Genomic DNA, 22,442 nt, shown 5'->3' with positions numbered 1-22,442 from the left:
CCGCCTCTTGGATTGCTTAAGCTTTATCCATCAAAGACATCCGATATATCAAAAAAGAGATTTAGAGCCCATACCTCCTTTCAAATGTTGTCTTGTTGCATAACGAAACCATCAAAATCGAGCTAGCACCTACAAATTATTGTTTCAAAGAAACGAGCAAACGGTCAATGAAGTTGGTTGAGAACATATTTTTTATAAGGCCAAAAATACATAAACAAATCTCTAAACTTATTGGGTTTTTTTTCTAGGTACCTTAACTATGGTATTTTCCTATTGAATCATTGAACTATCCATAATTTATTCCTTTTAAACACCGTTGACAGACATGTAACCAGATTTTGTAAGGGATATTGATAGAGGATACATATTTTGTTCCAAAACTCATTAGTCCAGTTGATAGTGAAACTTTTCGAGAATAATGTGTTTTACTTCAAGTTATTTAAACACATTAGAAAACAAATGAGAGTAACACATAGTTTGTCTTTATTTCTTCAATCAAAATCATTACCTTACAATACGAACACAATTGAAGACATTTTTAATAGAAAAGTCAATCAAAATCAGTCAACGTGTTTAAAAGGAACAAATTATGGATGGTTCAATAGGAAAATGGTGTACTTCAGGTAATCGAAAGGAAAATCAAACAAATTTAGGAATCTGTTCATGAGTTTGACCTTTTTATAAAGGCATAATACATAAATGTCTCTTAACTTGATCTCATTTTACATTTATGTCCTTCAACTTTGGGTGCACAAGTAGATACTTAAACTTGTATAAGATTAACAAATAGACACACATGTCCTACATATCATTTTTTGTCCTACGTGTGTCGTGCCACGTAGGACTCATGTGTTTACTTGTTCAAGTTTATACAAGTTTAAGTGTCTACTTGTGCATACCCAAAGTTGAAGGACGTAAATGTAAAATGAGGTCAAGTTAAGAGATACATTTATGTATTATGTCGTTTATAAACAGACATAAATTGAAGCACATGTGAAATGCTTTCATTTCTAAGAAAGTCAACATGTACTCAACTTTTTTAACCAATTCAACACAAAAAATTGGATAACCCAAATAAGTAAAAAGGGACTCTTTCTTTGAAAGCCAGTATCTCAGCTGCACTTTATCAGTTACTTGCATTTGCATTTTGTTAATGAACATTGAATCAACTCTTATTAATATATCATTCACTATTAATTAACCAAACCCCACAATTAAACTCAAAATAGTCCAATTAACAAAGCAAAATACAATAGTATCATCTGCATAAGCCAAATGATTAATTCCACGACTCAACTTCGGTACAGCATAGCCATATTAATCGGTGATATACACGTGTCTAGAGACTAGTTGAACGCGTTGATTTTTATCACAAAAAAATAAAATAAAGTCCACTTATCATTTCCAATAGCTTTATCATTAATCAAAGATTATACTTTGCATTAATCTTCATTGACCTTCAATGCCCTACAACCACTCAAATAAACCTTTTTCCATATCTACGTTAAAAGATATTTTAGTAATAATTCTCAATTAATTAATATAAATAACAATGAAACTACATTTTGGAATTAACAGAGCAAAAATGGAATCAGCTAACAGCAAATTGTTCATTTTTACTCTGTTAATCTCTTCTTTCATCATAATTTCTCATAAATATCCGTTATTTCAGATAGTTAAATCTCCTTCAATACTATTCGTAGAATCAAAACTTCATACATCACCACTTCGATCCAATACAACAATACCTCGATTGGCGTATTTGATATCTGGTTCGATTGGCGATGGGGAACGTATAAAGAGGACGTTGAAGGCATTGTATCATCCGTTGAATCAGTACGTGTTGCATTTGGATCTCGAGACCTCTGATGAAGAGAGAAATGAGCTTGTGAAGTTTGTGAAGAGAGACGCTCTGTTTGTGAATGTGAGAGTAATTGAGAGATCTAATTTGGTTACTTACAGAGGTCCAACAATGGTGAGCAATACACTTCATGCTGCTGCTATTTTAGTGAAGGATGGTGGGGAATGGGATTGGTTTATCAATTTGAGTGCTTCTGATTATCCATTAGTAACACAAGATGGTAAGTTCTCGATTTCAAATTTCTTTATAACGACGTTGTTTTAACATGAAAAAGATCATTTTAAAAACAAGAATAACGGTTATGGTGAAAAATATCTCTTAATTCGAGTGTCGGAATAAATAGTTACTCTCTCCGTCTCATTTTATGTGACAATATTTGATTCGATACGAAATTTAAGAAATAATAAAGACTTTGAAATATTTACCAAATTGTCCATCAAAAAAGTTATTCATTTTTTTTTCTCCTCATAAATGTATTAAAAAATTAAGTGAAATTTTAAAATACTTATCATATAAGAAAATGTGACAATCTTTTTTAGACTGAATATGATGCTACATAAAATAGGACGGAGGGAGTACTAAAGAAGAAATAAAAAAATACACACTAGTAAGTGATAGTTATCAATATATATCATTCAGCTATCTAATTTACTGAATATGGTCGAAATATACACTATATTCGTACATTCAATTGTATATGTTGTGTATATATATGTATGGATATTTATACATGTACTAGATATAAGGTCCATGCTAATACGGGTTCAATATCTGTTATTTTTTAGTCTCATTTTGTGTGATATAGATAAAATTTTAGAGAGTAAATTAAATTTTAATATGATTTTTTTTATATATTTTAAGTTGTTAATTATTATAATTTTTAAATAATAAGTGTATGTTACTTTTCTTGTCCCAATATATATAGCACAAAAAGAATTTCAAGAATCAATATGTTGTTAATTATTTAAATTTTGCAGTTCTTTTTTACTTAGTTTTCAAAATAAATAATACATATTACTTCTTTTGTCCCATTTTATGCAACATAGATATTAATAATTATTAATTATCATGATTTATAATATTTGTAAGCAAATTTTATATAAATAAAATTAAAAATAATACAAACAAATTAAAATAGAAAAATAATAAGCACACCCACTACTTATATATAAGTGTGAATATCACAAAGGTGGCAGACAAATACATAAGTATGGAACCCAGAAGCAGACATGTTGATCGCCGCCTGTGTGTATCCAAACTTATATATAAGTGTAAGTATATATGTATGTATATTAATATGAAGTTATAGATTACCTATGTGTTTGTGTACATATTTTATAAAGTCATAATACATAACAATATCATTTAACTTTGCCTCATTTCACATTTATGCTCTCCAACTTTGAGTGTGCACAAGTAAACACTTAAACTTGTATAAAGTTGAATAAATAGACACATATATCCTACGTGATATCCTACATGACAATTTGTGTCTTACGTATATTATGTCATACAAATTTGAGTGTCTATTTATACACATTCAAAATTGAATGTCATAATTATAAAATGAAACATGAAACGAGTTAAATGACCCAAGTTATAAATCAAATGATGCAAAAATACTAAACTGTAATTTTCTCTAAAATAAATTTATTGGCGAAAATAATAAGTTTGGGACAACTATTTTAACATATTTTGTTCGAAACAATATAGTAGGCAATTGATTTTATTTTATTTTTAAAAAAATAATTATGTTCAATGAAATTTTCATTGTGCTTCAGTAGAAAAATGAAAAATAGGTTTGCATTTGCTTTATTCACTGCAGACTTTTTGCTAATTAATCTGATTTTTTATTGACAGATTTGCTTCATAGCTTAAGGAATATTCCAAGATATCTTAACTTTATTGAGCATACAAGTGATCTCGATTGGAAAGAGTATGTGAATAATTAACTTGCCATTTAATAAACATATTGTTAATTAAAAAAAAAGACTAAATTTGGTGTGTATTATTGACGGTCTGAAAAAACTCATTTACTTAACTAATTGAACGTAAATGAGATAAATAACCACTGACAGTGGACAAGAAAATTACACTCAATTAATTTTTAGGAATACTAACTTCTCTTAAATAAGTATTTTTAAAAATGAACTGATGGTGTAATTTTCTTATCCACTGTCAGTAGATAGTAGCTAATTTCAACATGAATAACCTCTGATCTTGCAATCCGAGTGAAATACACATCTAAATTCTAATTAAGTTTACAGGTGTTTTCAATGCTTCTCTCAGTTTTTTATTAAGAGTCTCATGCTCTTACGAGAGTTTGAGATCATACTTGTTATGTTATGTAGCAGATCGAAGATGTATCTAAGATTAGTCAGTCAAATAGAAGGTACTATTTTTAAAAATTGTCAATAATTCAAAAATAAAACTAGTAATGTATATTAAATTCAAGAGGTTTTCAATACTTCTAAGTTAAATAATTAGTACTAATTATTGGATTTAATCAAATGTCTATTTTATTAATGTAGGGAATATAGAGCCAAGCCTATAATAATTGATCCAGGGTTATACAGCTTGAACAAATCAAATATCTTCTTTGTTGAACCACAAAGGAGTGTGCCAACAGCATTTAAATTATTCACAGGTGACAAATTTATAATTTTGGTGTTTCGTTAATCTAAAAAGTAATTAAATTTTTCGCATACCAAACATAAATTTCTTTTTATTTCGTTAGATTTAAAACTTATAAACTCAAAATTTTAGCTTCATCTGTACAGGATCAGCGTGGATGATGCTTTCAAGGCCCTTTGTGGAGTACTTATTGTCCGGGTGGGACAACCTCCCGCGGACACTCTTAATGTACTATACTAATTTTCTCTCTTCACCCGAAGGATATTTTCAAACTGTTGTGTGCAATGTTCAAGAATTTATAAATACTACAGTGAACACTGACCTTCATTATATAGCGTGGGACAATCCTCCGAAGCAACACCCACACTATCTTACAGTGGATGATTATCGAGAAATGGTCGATAGCAATGCACCGTTTGCTAGAAAATTTGGAAAGAACGAATCGGTGCTTGACAAGATTGATTCTGAGCTTTTGGGGCGTAAACCTGATGGTTTTGTTCCTGGTGGTTGGTTTGGGTATACAGATATAACTTTATTACGACCTGGACCAGGTGCTAAAAGACTAAAAAGTTTGATATCTGGATTTTTGTCTGATAAAGATTTTGATAAAAAACATTGTCTCTAAATGTACGAGATAGTTTCTAAAGATAATCATTTAACAAATAATAATTTTTTCATAAAATTATTTTCTTTATTAAAAAAATTAAAATCCATAAGAAATGTGATTTTAATCACTTAATGTATGTATAATCGTATTTGAATATAATGGATTGGACAAATTGTTGTTAGTCAATGTCCCTTAACTCATATGGTTAATTGTTTCACCCACCAATCCATATTAATTTGTTCATACTTCATATATCTATTAATTACGATCCTCGTTAATTTCGGTTATATATATATAATGTGTTTATTAGTCAAGTAGTCTTTTAATAAAATATTATTTTTATCAGTTTCTCATAATAAAAAATATTAATTTCTAAAATAACATAGGGTTCATATTCATAGTAGACCTAAACTAATTTAGATTCAGTAGATAGGATTCATTTCTGAAGCGACATCATTAATATATTTTTTCAATATCTAAAAGTCAGAGTCCAAGTAATTAATGATAGAAAAATCCACAATCATCCTATCACCACTTGTGTTTGATGATTTAATGAACCACTTGGGAAGCTATATTTTATATACAAATTACATTAACATTCCTTTTGATGCTCTTTTAGGAGTCATTTGATCTATATTATATACAAATTACATTAACATTTCTTTGTTCTTTTAGGAGTCATTTGATATGAAATATATTGTATAATAACTTTAAGATAAAATATAATATTAGTTTATCCCATATTTAATTGAAGCTATTAGATAGTCTTTATATTATATATCGATTATTTTTATCGCAGTAATTAAATAAGTTATCTTATATATAAGGAGAATAATTATTTATCTTAAAATAATGAATCCCAAAATAACTAATTTCCAACTAAAGAAAGTGTAATTTATTACTCTCTTCTTCCCACTTTACATGATAATACAAATAATTCAAGTTTAAAATTTCATATCCAATATTAATAAAATAATTTATCATAACATAAATATCTACTTATTATTTTACATCATAAATTTAATTTTTTATTTAATCATCGTATCAAGTCAAATTATGCCACGTAAATAAACTGAGGCAATACTTTTTTTTTTAAATTATGGGACCATATCATAATATACTCAACAACTAGTTGTTCAATCATATTATATGCCTTCTCCTGTATGGCTGTCTCTATTATGTCAAGCCACTTTTCTCCTTCTCCTTCCCCTGCAAGATAACTTGGTTTGATCAAATATCAATTCCCAACAAGTTCAGGTATTTTCAGATTATATACTATTTTCTTGAAGTGAATTTGGGTTTTTCTTTTCTTGTTGTTGTGATTAAAAACAAGATCAAAGTTTTGAGTTTTGAAGCTTTTTTGGGTTTTCAGTTTTTGTATAGATAATTAACAATATATTAGTAAAGACTTGAACTTTTTAGCTTTGGTGGAAGTTTACTGTACTTTGTGTTAGAGTTTATGCTTCTTCTGTACGGTCATTCAAGTTTGTGCTTTTTTTTTATTTAATTCGAAATAAGATTCTTGAATTTATTGGGATGTGTATGCATTGGATTTTTTAAAATGATTTATGGGTATCTGCTAGTTCCCATCGGTATAAGTAGTTGGTAACTCTGTCTATTAAGGCTGGGATAGAAGAGAATAAATAGCCTAGTGTTTTTGCTTCTGTTGTGATTTGAACATGAGACTACAGGTTGACTTAGTGGTTTACTGGTTCAAAATTCATCTGGGGTTACAAGTTCAAATTCCATGAACTGCATATTTACATTTCGAAACCCTTGAGTGACTGAAAATTCTGGATCCGCTATTGCTAGGCTATACCCTTGGGTTTATGTTGTTTAGGATTCTGAATTGTGTTTTACCTCTATTACTAGTAAGGGCTGCTTGTTGTATTGTGCGGTGTGCTAGTGGATAGAACAATTGAATTGAAATCACTAATGACAGATAGGTTGAGGATAAATGTGTTGGGTACTTCTGTCCCTTTCTCCTGTTCCGTGGACTTAAAATGATGGAAATCTTACAATTATAAAGTGGTTATCAGGCTTACATACTAACATTCTGTATTCATAAGAGATTCTAGTCATTGACAGGGTGCTTTTGGTTACTTTAATAGTGGGATTTTAGGTGCCACAGGGTACTCTTGGGAGTTTTTATTTTGAATAAAGAGGTTGTGATCCATTCATGTATTTCATCCTAGAAGTGGCTTTGTTTACAAGGAAAATTAGTGATCTTACTTTAATAAGTGTTTCCAAGATGATCAAATTCAAATACCTTTTTCTAGCTGGATAGCAGTCTTTTAATGCAGAATCTGATGTCAAAGTTGGTTATCATACATAATTTATTTGAAATGGCATTTAAAATCTTGATGTTGCACAAATCTCGTCATGGTAGCCTGGTGGGACTTGGGAGGGATTGAATATGTAGGACGCTATGGTAACACATAATAAACTTGAAACCATATGGAAGTGGTTTGCAAAAGGGATGAAAGAAGCAACACAGGAAAATATCAGGCAAACCCTGCAGTGGTTTGAGCAATAAATCTCAATACACTGCTGATGACATGTCATCTTTGAACCATAAACAACTGTCATTCTTCTGAATCTTTAAAGATAATTAGCAATAATCATAGAAAAGTATTTTTTTTCTTACTATGAGGTTGAAATCTGTGAAGTTGGGAATGCTGATTATACATTGTAATTCTGGTTTCACTTCCAGTTTTAAAGTTGCTGGCAAACATAAACATCATGGGTGATGGTCCTCGAGGAATAGAGGTGTTTGAAGATCATTTTCAAGCTTCAACTTCTGGTGAAGACCCCATGCATAGCCCAGATTTATCTAAATATATTGGAAGTAATGATTCTTTAAGGTATATCTTCTAAAGGACATTTGAGGTGAAGAGGAGTTGCACATTTTTATTTTAAGGAATTCACTTTTTTAATTTGTTTTATTTGGCTTCTCCCGTATTAGAATAGATCCATTAGTAGATCGTGGACTAGAAGAAAATTGAAAGGGGCTGCTTCAATTTTGAATATGTTTAGCCTCAACAAGCTACCTTGGATGTCTGGCACAGATGGTCAAGAAAAGGTACATGTTATTTGTAGTTGCCCGCTAACTGTTTAGCTTGCTATTTCTTACTTAATTGTTCTGAAGGTCATCATTGTCTTTGGGTTGGGGAAGGGAAAGATTACTCATTACAGATATTATCACATCTTGCAGGTAGTCTTAACTGCTGCAGAAGTAGAATCTCTTCGATCAGAACTCGGTGATTTGGAAGAAAGAGAAGCTCATTGCAAAGCTCAGTAAGATTTGATACCCCCTTTTGTGGGTTTGCTTGTGCCTTATGTGACCTATTCTGTTTTTCCTTATATATTACCGTGTATAAGGCTGCTTCCCCTTTGATAGTATTCTGCTTTTAATTTCTTATTGTGAGACTTAGGGTCTCCCAGGCATTTAGTAGGTTGGTTCGGTTATAGTTATTTCTAGCTCATATGGTTACATTAGTTTATCATCACTATGTTCAATCCCTAATGTGTGTGATGATCTTCATAGGTCATCATGTGCGATCACTGTGAATATCAATTTGAGAACTAAAATGCATAAGTACTCATCTTTGTTTAAGTGTATCATCGGTGTAATATGAATATGTTCACTGATTCATATCTTTTCAACTTTAACAAAAGTGACCCCAAGGATTTGAGACCAAAGCGTGCTTTGGTTCAACGGCAAAGGTAGTACGACATGATATGTGCTGTTGGTTCAGGTCATGAGTTCGCTGCTGCTGAATTAAGTTTGGCATTTAAGTGGAGTAGGCTAGTGGGACGACGTGAAAATTAAAATAGAATAGGGCCAAATTAGTTGCACCATTTTTTATTTAGTTTATTTTTCATAAGTTGAATTGTGTTTTTAAACAATGAATATTGCTGCAGTTTCGTTTTCCTTTCAAACAAAGCATTTCTTAAAGGTAGAAAATGATGATTAACCGATAGAAAAACAGCTTAATGTATCTCCAAATCCTAAATGGGTTCAGAGAGTCCAATTATGAAATACCTCGGCAAGAGGAATCAATTTTAGGTTGCTGCATCAAATCTGGGTGCTGCGATCTAGCTAGAATAATTGAATGAATAATTCAAAAACAAAAATTGAAAAAGGAGCCAGAGATGTGAATGTACTTTAGGATAAAGGCCTCCTCACTGGGACTGTTCCCTGATTTTAAAACTAGAAAACACTAGGTGTAATTGAAAACATGACTCTGTAATTATTACATTTCTAAGCATAGGGAAATCCATATCAAATTTCACCAGTAGAAAAGTTCATATAGCATGACTGGCGTCCCCAAAAAATGAGAAGACATGATTTATCTATGTAATGCTTTCTCTAACAGTCTCCAAAATCCCTTATTGGAAAATAATCTTGAGTAAATATTCGTGTTTTTAATTTTGTTATGATATTATCACCTAATAATGAACAAAACATTATATAAACAGTTGCCAAGTCCCTATATGAAGAAAAAAAGAGAGATCTTCTTTCACAAATGTGAAGTACTGTTCAAGGATCATCCACTAGTCCAACACAATATCACAACGAAATTGTTACAAAGAGGACAAGAGCCTCACTAAGAGTAATTCTACTAGCTATTCTTAGCTTATACTTGCAAATACTTCGAAAATAACATTTTCAATCCTGAAAGGTGATTGATCTGTCAAAAGAGTATTGTCTTTTGATTTTCATTTTTTTCTTTTTCACAGATTAGAACACATTGATGAAGTAGTACGGGCTGCACGACTTTCGGGGTATTTGGACATGAGAATGGTATTAATAGGCCAACAGCTTTCGTTATCTTGACATTGTTTGGATTTCAGACAGTACTACACTGGATTTACATATTTGTTCCACAATTTTATTCTGTTTTTTTCAATTAATAGAGATGGGCAACTTTACCCGGAGAACCTCTTCCAGTTGATGACACTGACGTTGATGATTGGCTGCCTAGATTTTTTGTCCTTCAGGGATCGTGTATCTTCTGGTATTCGTCATGCACAGGTGACTTTTCAACAGTTAAAGATTCTACTAGCATGCCTTTCAGGATACTCTCCAACTACTGTATAAATATTCCAAGCCTTTTGGCGTACTATCACCCTGTATTTTTTTTGCCGAGACCTTCCATTAGACAACTTTGAATGTTACATTATAAGAAGATTTCCTTAAATGATATCTTAGAAGTTTATGCTGATTTCGTTGGCATTTACTACAACCTAATAGACCACCTTGAATTACTTGGTATCTCCTAGACGTTTTTCTTGAGTCAAGATTTGCTGGTTTGAGATAATAGGAACTAGAGATCACGATTTTTAGTGTTTTACTAAATCCCACACCTTTCTACCAGGTGGTGAAATACTCATATATTATGTCAACAATGTTTCAAGTTCAACTAAACATTTTGCTAAATAGACTGAATGGAGAGTAACAGATACAACAATAAAAATGGTAGAAGCAGTATATGACTGGAGATGGTGAAAAGATATGAAAGAAGAATGGAAGACTAGACAAACCTATCTTTTGGAGGGGTCCATTCAAATGGCTCGCACTTATAACAGTACCATACCAACAAATGTGATGTCGCTATTTCCTATGTCTGTTGAGGAGGAGAGGAAGTTTTGGATAAACTTGGGAGAGATTTTCTATGGTAGGACAGCAAGGAAATGAAAGCTTATCACTTGGTAACATGGAGCATTGTTGCAACAACAAAAGTGAACGGACCGAATAGGATTTAGATATGTGAGGTTGCTGATAAGACCTTGCTTGTGGAAATGGTTATGCAAGTATGGTTGAGAGAAGTATATCTATTGAACATATGGTTATCCTGTAATACAAGAGACACCTACTTTTAGGTGTGATAAAATATCCACATCTTATATTTCGACCAGATACTAATTTCATCCTAGCACTCAGACATTTCTAAGATTCTGACAAGATGGGATCTCCATATTTAGAGGTTGTTAGGATTGACATATTTTTAGGTGATTTTGGATTTTAAGCACTTTTAAGTTTTTAGAGGTGTTTGGCAAAGACACAAAGTGCTTAAAAGCACTTCACTTTAGGCTTAAAAAGTGACCTACTTTGACTTTTGACTTTTAATTTACTTAAAAAAAAAAACTTATATAAACACCCTTAGTCAGTCTGATCCTGATCACTGATTTAAAATTGGCAATGGTTGGAGCATAATGTTTAAGAGAAACTAAAACAACTCGAATGTGAAGAGGATGAAAGAAAACCACCAAAACTTGGAGGCATTTCAAGGACTTCCTAGTGCAGCAGATAATTTGATTTGAAAAGATTGCGGGACAAGTGGTATTTACATTCTATAAATCACTGATAGCAAGTGAAAACTAGAGCCATACATGGTCTTGGAGAACAAATATGGAAAACTAGAACACTACAAAAAGTAGCCTGCTTCTTTTAGTGATACAACAGAATGTCCAAAGGAGAGGCATTCATCTTTTTTTTTGAAACTGGTAACATAAAGAGATATATAAGTTTCTCTATTACGAGATGCCCATATTTCCTCTACACGAGATGTATAAACTTGTGAGATGAGGATATAAGGATACAACATTATATTCCTTCAACCAATATGCGATATTCTAAGAAAACAAAATCTCAGTTTGAATGTGGTGTATATTTTGGAGAAAAAGGAATCTGAGATGCTTCAAGGGCAACGAACTCCACCTTGAAAATTAAGTTGAATTGCATCGTTTTGATTTTTATTTTGGTGTATATCTACTTGATGTTGAAACTTTGGTGGATTTTATAGACTCCATATACAACTAGAAGGGAATATACTTTGGCTTTTAGATGTACATGTCATAGTCTTACTGCTATATGTCATAATAAAATTCCTTTATCTAATGGTAAAAAGAATCTATAGCCTAAGAATAGGGGGAAAAAGCCAGGTGAAATAATACGAAATTACACCATTAAGGGGGATCAAAGTAATTGTATATTAAAAGTTTATTGGTTGTTGGAAGTATAGTTTGATTCAAACCAAAGTCCTTTGGTTTTCTAGAAGAGTTTTCTTCTGTTTCATGGAGAACAAATGTGTTTTCACCAAAAAAAGAACTTTGTTTTAAAAAGCTAAAGGGTTCTTAAGAAAAACCTATTGGGGCCAAACATGGCCTAAATTTCCTTTCCTCGGCCCTTACCTCTGCTACTGCAGATAGAGAGCAGGGGAAAACATCTGTGGTTGGGGTAGCAGTTACCTTACCTATTCGGAATAGCTCAATCTTGAATTATCCCACCTTATATTGGCATCTGCTGTTTCTTGATGATCTGCTATGTGTTCCTATTATTTTCTCTTGACTTAATGGCTTCGCTTTTTTTCCATTAACTTCATTCTCCACAGTTTAGCTGCAGTCCGTATTGTATCTCCTCTTCGTTTATCTTTTTAAAGTATTTCTGATTCTTTCCTATTCTATTTTGATAAATTTGGATATTCCGATGCTTCCTGATGTAGCAGATATGCTATTTCTTGATTAATTTTGAATAACATGTTTCCAGATCTAAGCCCCCAAGATTCAACCCTTCTATCTGATGTAGTTGAAGTTGGAACCTTACCTTGCCTGATACGAGACAATGAGGACAAACGATATTGCTTTTATATCTCAACTCGTTATGGACTGAAATATGAATGCTCTAGTATTTCTAAGATAAAGGTAATATCTTTTTTTCTGTATACTTTATTGCAAGTAACTATTCTGAATCTCTGTCTTGAATTTGTTGCAAGTTTAAGTTCCCGAATTGGTCAAGTGTGGAAGTTGAGCATTTCTAAATGAACCCTGCTTGTTCATATGCTTTATATGCACCTCTCTTTGGATGTTAACTTTGTTTCAACTTTCAACACACCTAGTGCCTTTCGGGTAGTATTGAAAGTATTTCATGATTTGTCTTGCTATCCTTTTTTTGTCCCAGGTTGATTCATGGTTGGAAGCATTAAAGAGTGATTGCAAGCTGCGGTCTGACTGAAGAACTATTAATGAGTTGACTAGGAATCAACATTATCAGCTAGTAGCAGCAACAACCTCTAAATAAGTCAGATTCGGAACCAGAAACATATATATCACTTTTCCAAAACTTCCACTGCAACATTTTAGCGTTTAGCCAGTGCATTCTGTACATAGTCTAGCATACAGTCATTGTACAGCGTTGAGGTTAACATTCGATAAATTAGTTTCAGCAGATGCTAAGGATTGTGCTGATCTAGTCATGTACAACTTTAATCTTGGTATCTACATAGTGAAGGAAAGCTTGCTGGCTCTATGTGGCAAGGCATTCTCAAAGCATATGAGTTTAGTACTTTTTAATCTGTGGAGAAAAATGAATGATTACAATGCAAATAATGTTGTGAATGAGGTAACCTTTTTATGACAATTTTTCTTGATTTTTTTTCATTCTTTTGAGATGTTATTTGATCAGAAATAGTAGGCTTCTAAGATGAATGTTGATAAGCAAGTTGGTGGATGTTGTTGCTGCAAGGTTATAAGCCGTGGCGGACCCAAGATTTTCGTTCAGGGGTTCGAAAAATAAAAATATAAACATGTAAATAAGCCTTTAGAAATGGGACCCTTGGATTCTTTTAGGTTTAAAACCACACTTTTAGCACACTTTTTTTTTCTATAAAACGAACAAACTAAAAAAAAGAAACCCTATCACAAAGATTCAAACTGGTGACGTGAAGCTTAATTTCACGGGGACTTGCCACTACACTATCAGTTTTTATTATCATTAAGAAGTTTAAATTATATATATCTACAGTTATATAAAAAATTTACCTCGTATATGTGTAATTTTTTGCCGAGAAGGTTTAGGTGAACCCCCTGAAAACCATATGGGTCCGCTCCTGGTTATAATACCCATTCAGTGCTATCTCACAAATATCCCTTCAAAATTTTGACCTCAAATATGATGCTCTTCTAAGTTTCGCCCTTCGACACTTGGACGGAAATATCCCTAACGCTGAAATAAAAAAAAAACTTTCTCTTAAAGGATAAATTTATATTTTCGTATCATAATATTCGATAAATGGTGACCTTTATATTGAAATAACAAACACAAATTTTCTTTTTGTATCACAATATTGCATATGAATCAAATCAACCTTTTAAATTTATCAACAAAAAAAAAAGAAGTAGTAATAGATATAAATTGTTTTGATTATTATCATCTATTATCAAGGGGGTGTAGCTCATATGGTAGAGCGCTCGCTTCGCATGCGAGAGGCACGGGGTTCGATTCCCCGCACCTCCATTTTTTTACTCCATTTTTTTCTAACCTCTTCTTCCTTATCTTCATCTTCTTCAAAATATATATATACCCAAACTGTTCCTTCTTCTCACGAAGCTTCAATCAAACACATGACTCTCTCCTTGTTTTCTCCTCCATTTCCTCCTTTTTCTTTCCCTTATTATCGCTTCCCTGATAATTACTACTTCTCCAAAAACCTCACTTTTTCTTACTATTGTTCGTCTAAAACGTCTAGTAATTTCAAGGTGAAAGCTTCGTTGAGTGAAGCGGAAGGTGAGAAAAAGTTGTTAGATGATGGATTGATTAGTTTGGTTTCGTCTGTGAAAGATGCGGGTGAGGTGTTGGATGTGATAGCTCAAAACACCGGGAGGAGTGGTGGAGTTGTGAGCGGTTCTGATTGTTGTTTGATTATCGCTGCCGCACTTGAACGGAGCAATGCTGAATTGGCGATATCTGTATTTGATGCTATGCGTTCCACTTTTCATCCTGGTACATTTGCTTTCTCATATGTCGTTAGCGATACTATTAGCTTTGAGATTGCTCACTTATTATGGTCATGAAGAAATGTTAATTGATAGTCTGTCTCGTTTTGAGTAGTTTAAGAAAATAAAGAATAGTTTTTGAATATGTGAAATATATCGAAATGTCCTTTTAATGTGGTTTATAATATGTTACATGCAAAAGTTTAGGATTAAAGAGTTGTTGAAGCGGACTAGAAAGGGAAAAGTAGGAGAAACAAATTGAAATTGAAACTGAGAGAGTATTTGAATATGGGTTTTTCCCTCTTTTGTGGGTTGTTGGGGGTAGGGGGTTTGAGTCATAGTGTTTTCGTAAGAAAGGTGAATTCTTTTTCAAGAGTTGAGGATATATGGAAATGATGCAATTGTTTTTGTGTGTTGCTTATGATGTCTAAATAAGTTGAAGAAGTTTGCTTCCGTGGGGTTAAAATTTGTCCATTATTTCCAACTGGAGTTGGAATTTTAGTGATGTATGTGATGCGAAATAACTAAATTTCCGTTTACACTAGCGTATCAAAAGGAAAACAATTATTCTTAAGGAAGTGAATCCACAATACATGTTTGATCATTGCCTTTTTGGTGGTATCAAAGGAAAAAGAAATAATCAACTTGTGTGTTGCTTGATTAAAATGTGAATTTGATAAAAGCTTTTTTACTCTCATTAAAAGGTACTCCAGTTGTTTGACACCATTCAGTTGATCAGTTCATATACTTATAACTTTTCAACTTTCAAGACTTAAAGCTGATTAAGTAATTTAAATTTTAAACTATAATGTGAATTTTTCTTTAGCAAACCAGCTCTTCAAACTATGTATCCCTCCATCACCTCACCCACCCCCTATAGGAGTGGCCTCACTGCTTTGAGCAACCTACTTGGGTAATATATTTAAGCTTTCAGATATGATGAATTTGAGATTAATAAAAGATGTGGAACCTGTCATCCTGAGTTTTTATGATATGCAGTACTGCTCTCACTATTATTCTCTTGTATATTGTGACGAGATTTCATTGATATCCCCCAATTTTGATCTACTTGACTTGCCCATATTTAAGGGACGACTGTTTTAGACAGAGGCCCATCCTATGATAGATGGAGGTGGTCAAGGCCAGATGTTAACACATATACCTTGTTAGTTCGAGGACTTGCAACACTGCTGAGGGTTTCGGATGCCCTTAAAATCATTGCCAATGTTTGTCGAGTGAGCATTTCTCCTAATGAAGAGGTCAGTATTTCTTCACTCACCTCAACTTGCTTTTGTATTAGTCTGCTCTAAGTATCTTATGTATTAGAGTTGTATACTTCTCTCTATATGAGCACCAATGCCAATATGAAGAATTTTCTGCAGTGAATTAAATTTATTACTGAGTATACGTAGTTTATTTAGAATCTGTAGTGTAATTACTTTCAGAACTTGTAAAACACTATTGGAATTTTGGACAAGCAAACTGCCACTAATGGACTATGTATTTGTAAGTTTGTTGATAGGTATTAATATGATATACAAGAACAGTATGGATCATTTAACTTTCAACTCTACCCTAGACAGTGTACTATATGAATCATCATTCTATCGTGTTAAATTTGTTTACTTAATCAAGATATGAGTTTGAATTAATACATTCTTTTTCTTCATTTGTACTTGTGGTAACATACAAACTCATGTATGACCGACTGGCTGAAGGAAAAGTACATGCGCAGTTTCTCTTTATTTATCTCAATGTTCTGGTAAATTATGTTCCAATTTCAGTTCTTAATTTACATGGAAGTGTCATGTATTCAAATGTCTTCCGCACTAGACAATCCTATATTCGGTTTGGGGTGTAAATGATTTTGTCCTTTAAGGTCTGTGGTATGACATCAATGCAGTCGGAGCAAATTCAAGCCCATTTAGTAACAAAGTCCACTAGAAATCTCAGCACTTAAGTCGAATATAGGCTATACCCAAATTGCACATCTTCTTCCGTTAGGGAAAAGGAACTTGCTGCAATCTCACCGATATACTCAATATCTAATAGTGGTAACTTTGTCATCATCAGTTTACATACCGAAATGTGTGATGGTATAAGAAGACTCGTGAAGATTCTTTTTTAGAAATAATCTGAACCTGGATGCTTTAGTTAGCTTTCTTATTGTTGTTCGATTGCACATAAAGTAACATGCAGCTTGGTGTTTGGGCAGGTTCTCTTTGGCAAAGTTGTCCGATGTCCAAGTTGTGAGATTGCTGTTACTGTTGCTCAGCCACAAGATGGTATCCAGGTATGCACAAATGGCTTGCTGTTGGTTGGCCTGTTTATTTCTGTTTTATATCTTCTTTTCTGTACAGTGTGAACACGCAATGGCTGAAAGAAAGTGCTCCTGTTAAAGGACTACACTTATCTTGCCAAGATAAAGTGTTCTTGTTAAAGGACTACACTTATTTTCCTTTTACTGGCCAAGATAAAGAGATGATGTCTTGAGGTCTAAGTTGCGTGGACTCTTGACTTTCGATTCCGCAACGCTGTCGAATTCTCCAAAATACACTACTTTTGGAGAATCCAACGCGCATCCATTGATATTTTTGAAGAGTCCGAGCTACATAGCTTGAGGTGGTTTAAGAAAAGGCAATTTAAGTAGTGATGATAAGTTTTTCAGATTCTCCTCTCACATACAACTTTTACTACACATAGCTGATCATGTTACCGTGTGGGTTATGTATAAACAAAAATATTCCATCAGTCTTATGGAATACTAAACGACCTCAACTTTATGATAGGGTCTCCACTTTTAACTTCAATGTGCTTCTTGTATTTTATTTCTGCTACATGACATAAGAAAACCCACTTCTGCAGGTTGTATCCTGTTCAAAATGCCGTTACCAGTATGAGCTCGTTTCAGGCAATATTGTTAGTATAGAGTCGGAAGATTTTAGGTTGGTTTTCTTTAACTACTGTGTGATCCAGTAGTCTTTTGATTGAAGTGGTTTTACTTTGTTAAATCCTCGATTCTGTACCAATTATTTCAATCATTTCACCAAAAAAGAAACAAAAACTAAAAGAAAAACACAAGCAACACTCAGACATGAGACAGCTGTTCAGATGCTGTTTTTCTCACTACAGAGGTCAAACATATTAATAAAATTTACCCTTGTTCCGATGTTTGTCATGAGAATTGTGTTAATGTATGGTGTTGATCCTGGGACATTCACTTTTTCTAAGGTTCTCCTCCTGCCGAACGCAGCATGGATATTCCTGCATGGAGAAGGGGACTAAGATTCCTGCCGATAAAGCAAAACATTCCAGCTGCTGTTCATTCGATTGTGGTACATTTCTTTTTAAAGCCATACATATTAGTAGTATTTTCTAGTGTGCCCTCCTTCTTTACCTGGATCCTTTGGACTATATATTTTTTTTCCTGTAGTGGAGTTCTTGCTCCTATTATTTTGAGACAATTCTTCAATATTTTCATATTTGTTAGAAGAGGCTTCTGTAAATCAATCCTAGCACTTTCTGTAGGTGGAGACTCCATCTGGAATGGCACGAACACACAGATTTGCTACTGAAACAGTTGATCTTCCTGCACAAGAAGGTGAGAGAGTGACCATTGCTCTAGCAGCACCACCAAATGTTTACCGAGAGGTGGGTCCATTAAAGTTCAATCCAAAAGCTCCAAACGTCTACCCAGGAGAGCCTTTGTGCTTGACTAACCACAAAGATGGCCGTGAATCACCCTTACTAAGAGCACCCAAAAAAGATAAAAACCCATCGTTGTTAAATCCTTCCATCCTTGTTCCGCTTCTTGCTGTATTTGCCACTGGAGATGCTGCGTCTGGAATGATAGATCCCAACTTGCCTCAGATAATAACAGTTGCTGCAGTTTCCTCAATCGCTCTTGGGGCCACGTTAAACAGCCTGGTTTTTCCTCAATTCAGCAAGGTAACATAATGTGATATTTCTTGCAAGCACTTACATTAATGAAGGATGATATCTAAAAGTTGTATTCACAAGCTTTTAAAGATTTCAACAAATGTCATCTGGAGTGCCTGCAAAGGAAAAAGGAGAAAACAGAAACTATCTCCCTACCCATTCACATTTTATATTGCCTTTCTTTTTCCTTATTGAGCATTAAGTCACAGAAGTAAAATCATAGGTTATGTTTCTCTTTATAAAATGTTTATATTCAATTTGCTGGAGTTTATTCCTCTATATACCCAGGTTATCCTTTTCATTAGGATGATGATCCTTTGTAGACTTATATATCCTTTACAAGGTACGCAGAAATAAGGCAAAGTCTTACTTTTCTCTTCTTTTTGGTGATAGCTTCCTCAGAGATTAGTTGATACCATTGGCATCAGGCAGCAACTCTTATCTCAGTATGATGTGCTCCAATCACGGATAAAGGAGTTGAAAGAATCTGCTGAGAATGAGGTATACTCCTCAAGTGCAACTTTGTTAAGACACGTGCTCTAGTGTCATTTAGGTTTTAGGTCCAACAGGCTGTCAGTCTCATTCCTGCCTGGGTCCTGAAAAGATGAAAGGCAGCCGCAAAGAAAAATAATAAGAACTCAGATATGTCTGCTTAAGTCGCGTTGTTTCATGCTTGCATACTTGGGCTGACTGCTACATGCTTTCTCTGCATCCTTGATCTGTTGATGGCTAGAACGTTCTACTTAGTACAAGGGACTAAGGTTTATATCTTCTAGAAGCTAGAAAAGACATTTTGGCTAAAACCACAAAAATATGCATTTTTACTATGCACCCCGTCACAAAGGAATAGCTGGTGCAGTATAGAAGACTCTCAGTGTCAATTCACAAAACAAAATTTGTGAGTTCAAATCATTCCAGCAACATTCTATATTTTATGGTTTTTGGATTTTTTTCCTGAGTAACATCTTCCGCCTCTGGCTGTCGGCATATATGAGACAAGATGAAGATTGTAAATGAATTACACCTAATATGTTTGAGTTCAACATGGGATGAAAGCATTTCTATTACTGATGCTCCAGTGCTCTTTGGAAAATTGTTTGAAGCCTTTTGATTTTCTTACTTCATTTTCTTTCGAGTCATAGTTCAAGCGTAGGTAAACAAGTTGTATTGTTTGCTTGCCTTGAAGGGGATCTTTCTTAATGCTTTTTCTAGGCAAACTCAATTGTTTATCGCTCTTAGCGCTTGTTGGATATTTCTCATCGTCTTTATGTCTATCAATCTATAGTCTGCAAAAACCATTGATATGTACCTTATAAAGTTCTCTCATTTTGCTGTCATAATTCTCATGCACCTGGAATTCATGCTTGTGGAATGTTTGTATGTCGTGAATCTTATTTTGTTTCACACAGTAAATCTTTTGACTTGGCTATTATCTACTATTGAGTGTTAAAACATGATTTCTGTAGAAAGGCAATATTAATGGCATAGATTTGCTTCATTATTTAATATCTGGAAGTATTCCGGCATCAATCCTTTGTATGATTTATTGCCTTGACCATGTATTTTGAAATGAAATCTTATTTATTCATTTTGTAGGTTTGGATGTTGGCACGCATGTGCCAACTGGAAAACAAAATCTTTGCTGTTGGAGAACCTGCTTATCGGTAAAGCTCTCTTCAAACTCCTATACCTGTTCTTGTTTATATTATCAACTTCTGTTTAGACAAAAATGTGTATGCTTCATTGTCGCACACATAACATGGCTTTTCTCTTTGATTCAAGGGCCCGGAGAAGTAGAGTGAAAAGGGTGCGTGAAAGCTTAGAAAACTCCCTTGGGAGAACGATCGAGCTGATTGAAAGCTATGCAAGAGTATGTTATCTTTCCAGAAATGCTCAGTTGGATCACTGAAGCTCAAAAACCATTGAACAATGAACAAGCATTTCAATTTTATTAATAAATATGCCTTGTGTATTGCAGATATCGTCCATTATAGAAATTGAAGTAGAGATGGATTCAGATGTTCTTGCTGCTGAAGCAGCAGGCAATGCAGTAAGGATAATTTTTATTATAGTTTTGATATTATTTGAGAACTACAGCAATGTAGTTATACAACGCTACATTGCTCTGTGAAGGTGCAATGTAGCATCCTGCGCGCTGTTTTTCATCTTCTTTACTCCATGCAGGAAAGTATTGCTGAACAAATACAACAAATAATGGAGCTTGAAAATCTTGAGGAAGTATGTGTTGTTTACTTCCAAATACTGTTTTTTAATCCTGTACGTTACGTTTAATCACCACGTAGTCTTGGCATTGATAATGTTATATTCGTTCATTATTTGCAGAAATGGAAAATCCAAGCAGAGGCAAACGATGAAGCCGAAAGGCTTCTCAGTTCTGAACCCTTAACAACAGAAAATGTTTCAGAAAGATGATAACTGTGCATTTTACCAGAGTAAATATCCACCTTACTGATCCATTTTCACTGTATTTGGCTATTTGTTATCGACGTCTGATGGATCAAACAGATGTTCATTTCTGTTTTTCATACGTGTTATCGTCACCAGAGGCTAATCTCTAAGTTTCAGGAGAAGTCTGCCAAAAGATCTGGAACTCATTTACTAGAAAATGGTTGTAAAGGGAGAAAGAGAACTTGCATCACAAGGGGAGGCTCAGAAGTGACCCAAAATTCACTTCTCTTTTGTCCATCTTTTATTGATTGATCTGTGAAGAAATGATAAGATACTACCAACTACCAACTCTTTGGCCATTATTTATGTAAGTACTGAACTTCACTTGCATATGACCTTTTGAAGTTGGTACATTTTGAGTTACTTCAAACAAAATTTACAAAATTAGTTTTTTCAAGTTCAAAATTTTGAAGTTGTGCTACAAGGTGTGTATAAGATTTAAAGTTTACGAGTTTTGAGTTTAGACTAAAGTTATTGGGCTTTGGTTCTGCTGAACCTGTACTTTTCACTAGCTCAACCCTTTGGTGGCATTAATTTGGAAGGGAAAAGACATAACTTCATTAATAAACTTTTTTCGAAAAATCAGTTACATGGTTAAATTATTATAATAACCTTTTCGAAATAAGTTTAGGAGTGAATTTATAATTTTGATTTGAATGATAAAGTTATGGAACTTTTGACTTGTACTCATATTTTCAACTTTCACCTTCTTTTTGTCAAAAAATCTGTGGGAAAAGAAGAAAATGTTGTTATTGCCACTACTTCTTGAGTTGTATCAACTCTACCGTCCACTAAACTAAAAATATCGTCAATGTTTATTCGTTCAATTTTTTTTAAAAAAAAATTAAGATATAATTTATCATTTAAAGGTCATTTGATCAGAAATAAGTTATTTTGAAATTAAATATTTTGGATAAAATACTTCATTATATACATGGGACAACTTATCGATATAAATGATGGGTAAATAATTCAAGAATTATCTAATATCTTTAATTAAACCCAAACACAAAACAAATTAATCATGTATTTCATTTCGAGATTATTATACATCACATCTTCCGTCGTTTATTTTTACTTTTCATATTTAAATTAAATACATCCATTAAGAAAATAATATTTGACAGTGACATGCTATTTTATCATAGTACTCCT

General features: G+C 33.3%; 3 protein-coding genes and 1 non-coding gene across 7 annotated transcripts; all 4 read left to right on the top strand.

Moving 5' to 3' along the window:
• Nucleotides 1-1,477: 1,477 nt before the first annotated feature.
• On the top strand, nt 1,478-5,283 carry LOC101262092 (beta-glucuronosyltransferase GlcAT14B-like). The gene is made up of 4 exons (XM_004252605.5): nt 1,478-2,081; nt 3,722-3,797; nt 4,393-4,508; nt 4,642-5,283. The coding sequence occupies exons 1-4, from the start codon at nt 1,553-1,555 to the stop codon at nt 5,118-5,120; spliced, it is 1,200 nt and encodes a 399-aa protein (XP_004252653.3). The 5' UTR covers nt 1,478-1,552; the 3' UTR covers nt 5,121-5,283.
• A 918-nt stretch (nt 5,284-6,201) lies between these two features.
• LOC101247595 (uncharacterized) lies at nt 6,202-13,524 on the top strand. 2 transcript variants are annotated; one of them, XM_004252563.5, is made up of 8 exons: nt 6,202-6,359; nt 7,816-7,966; nt 8,073-8,184; nt 8,317-8,399; nt 9,846-9,909; nt 10,023-10,140; nt 12,655-12,809; nt 13,066-13,524. In XM_004252563.5, the coding sequence occupies exons 2-8, from the start codon at nt 7,845-7,847 to the stop codon at nt 13,117-13,119; spliced, it is 708 nt and encodes a 235-aa protein (XP_004252611.2). In that variant the 5' UTR covers nt 6,202-6,359; nt 7,816-7,844; the 3' UTR covers nt 13,120-13,524. The 2 variants fall into 2 exon arrangements, with proteins under 2 accessions (XP_004252611.2, XP_069148969.1); XM_069292868.1 differs by having other exon boundaries at nt 6,241-6,359; nt 8,068-8,184.
• An 803-nt stretch (nt 13,525-14,327) lies between these two features.
• TRNAA-CGC (transfer RNA alanine (anticodon CGC)) lies at nt 14,328-14,400 on the top strand. The gene has a single exon. It is a non-coding gene; the product is annotated as a tRNA-Ala (tRNA).
• LOC101247896 (uncharacterized) lies at nt 14,355-21,757 on the top strand. Of its 3 annotated transcripts, XM_010316202.3 has the most exons (13): nt 14,355-14,886; nt 15,969-16,138; nt 17,095-17,172; nt 17,745-17,824; nt 18,133-18,214; nt 18,408-18,827; nt 19,212-19,319; nt 20,415-20,482; nt 20,601-20,688; nt 20,797-20,868; nt 21,003-21,056; nt 21,162-21,271; nt 21,405-21,757. In XM_010316202.3, exons 1-12 carry the CDS (start codon nt 14,364-14,366, stop codon nt 21,249-21,251), a joined length of 1,833 nt encoding a protein of 610 aa, XP_010314504.2. In that variant the 5' UTR covers nt 14,355-14,363; the 3' UTR covers nt 21,252-21,271; nt 21,405-21,757. The 3 variants fall into 3 exon arrangements, 2 of the variants coding, with proteins under 2 accessions (XP_010314504.2, XP_004252612.2); XR_011213540.1 differs by having other exon boundaries at nt 19,212-19,716; nt 21,162-21,757; XM_004252564.4 differs by having other exon boundaries at nt 21,162-21,757.
• The last annotated feature ends 685 nt before the right edge of the window (nt 21,758-22,442 follow it).

The sequence above is a fragment of the Solanum lycopersicum genome, chromosome 12 (assembly GCF_036512215.1).
Source record: "Solanum lycopersicum chromosome 12, SLM_r2.1".
NCBI classification, from domain to species: domain Eukaryota; kingdom Viridiplantae; phylum Streptophyta; class Magnoliopsida; order Solanales; family Solanaceae; genus Solanum; species Solanum lycopersicum.
The sequence above is the reverse complement of the archived record's forward strand: the minus strand, read 5'-3'. Positions and strand labels throughout refer to the sequence as shown.

Excerpts from the sequence above, each read along its gene's own strand:
- LOC101247595 (XM_004252563.5), top strand. The coding sequence starts at position 7,845 with ATGGGTGATGGTCCTCGAGGAATAGAGGTGTTTGAAGATCATTTTCAA. Across the intron at positions 8,185-8,316 it reads GCACAGATGGTCAAGAAAAG|GTAGTCTTAACTGCTGCAGA; the intron begins GTACATGTTATT and ends CACATCTTGCAG. Across the intron at positions 8,400-9,845 it reads GAAGCTCATTGCAAAGCTCA|ATTAGAACACATTGATGAAG; the intron begins GTAAGATTTGAT and ends TCTTTTTCACAG.
- LOC101262092 (XM_004252605.5), top strand. The coding sequence starts at position 1,553 with ATGAAACTACATTTTGGAATTAACAGAGCAAAAATGGAATCAGCTAAC. Across the intron at positions 3,798-4,392 it reads AGTGATCTCGATTGGAAAGA|GGAATATAGAGCCAAGCCTA; the intron begins GTATGTGAATAA and ends TTATTAATGTAG. Across the intron at positions 4,509-4,641 it reads AGCATTTAAATTATTCACAG|GATCAGCGTGGATGATGCTT; the intron begins GTGACAAATTTA and ends TCATCTGTACAG.
- LOC101247896 (XM_010316202.3), top strand. The coding sequence starts at position 14,364 with ATGCGAGAGGCACGGGGTTCGATTCCCCGCACCTCCATTTTTTTACTC. Across the intron at positions 17,825-18,132 it reads ATAGAGTCGGAAGATTTTAG|CATGGATATTCCTGCATGGA; the intron begins GTTGGTTTTCTT and ends TGCCGAACGCAG. Across the intron at positions 19,320-20,414 it reads AAGAATCTGCTGAGAATGAG|GTTTGGATGTTGGCACGCAT; the intron begins GTATACTCCTCA and ends TTCATTTTGTAG.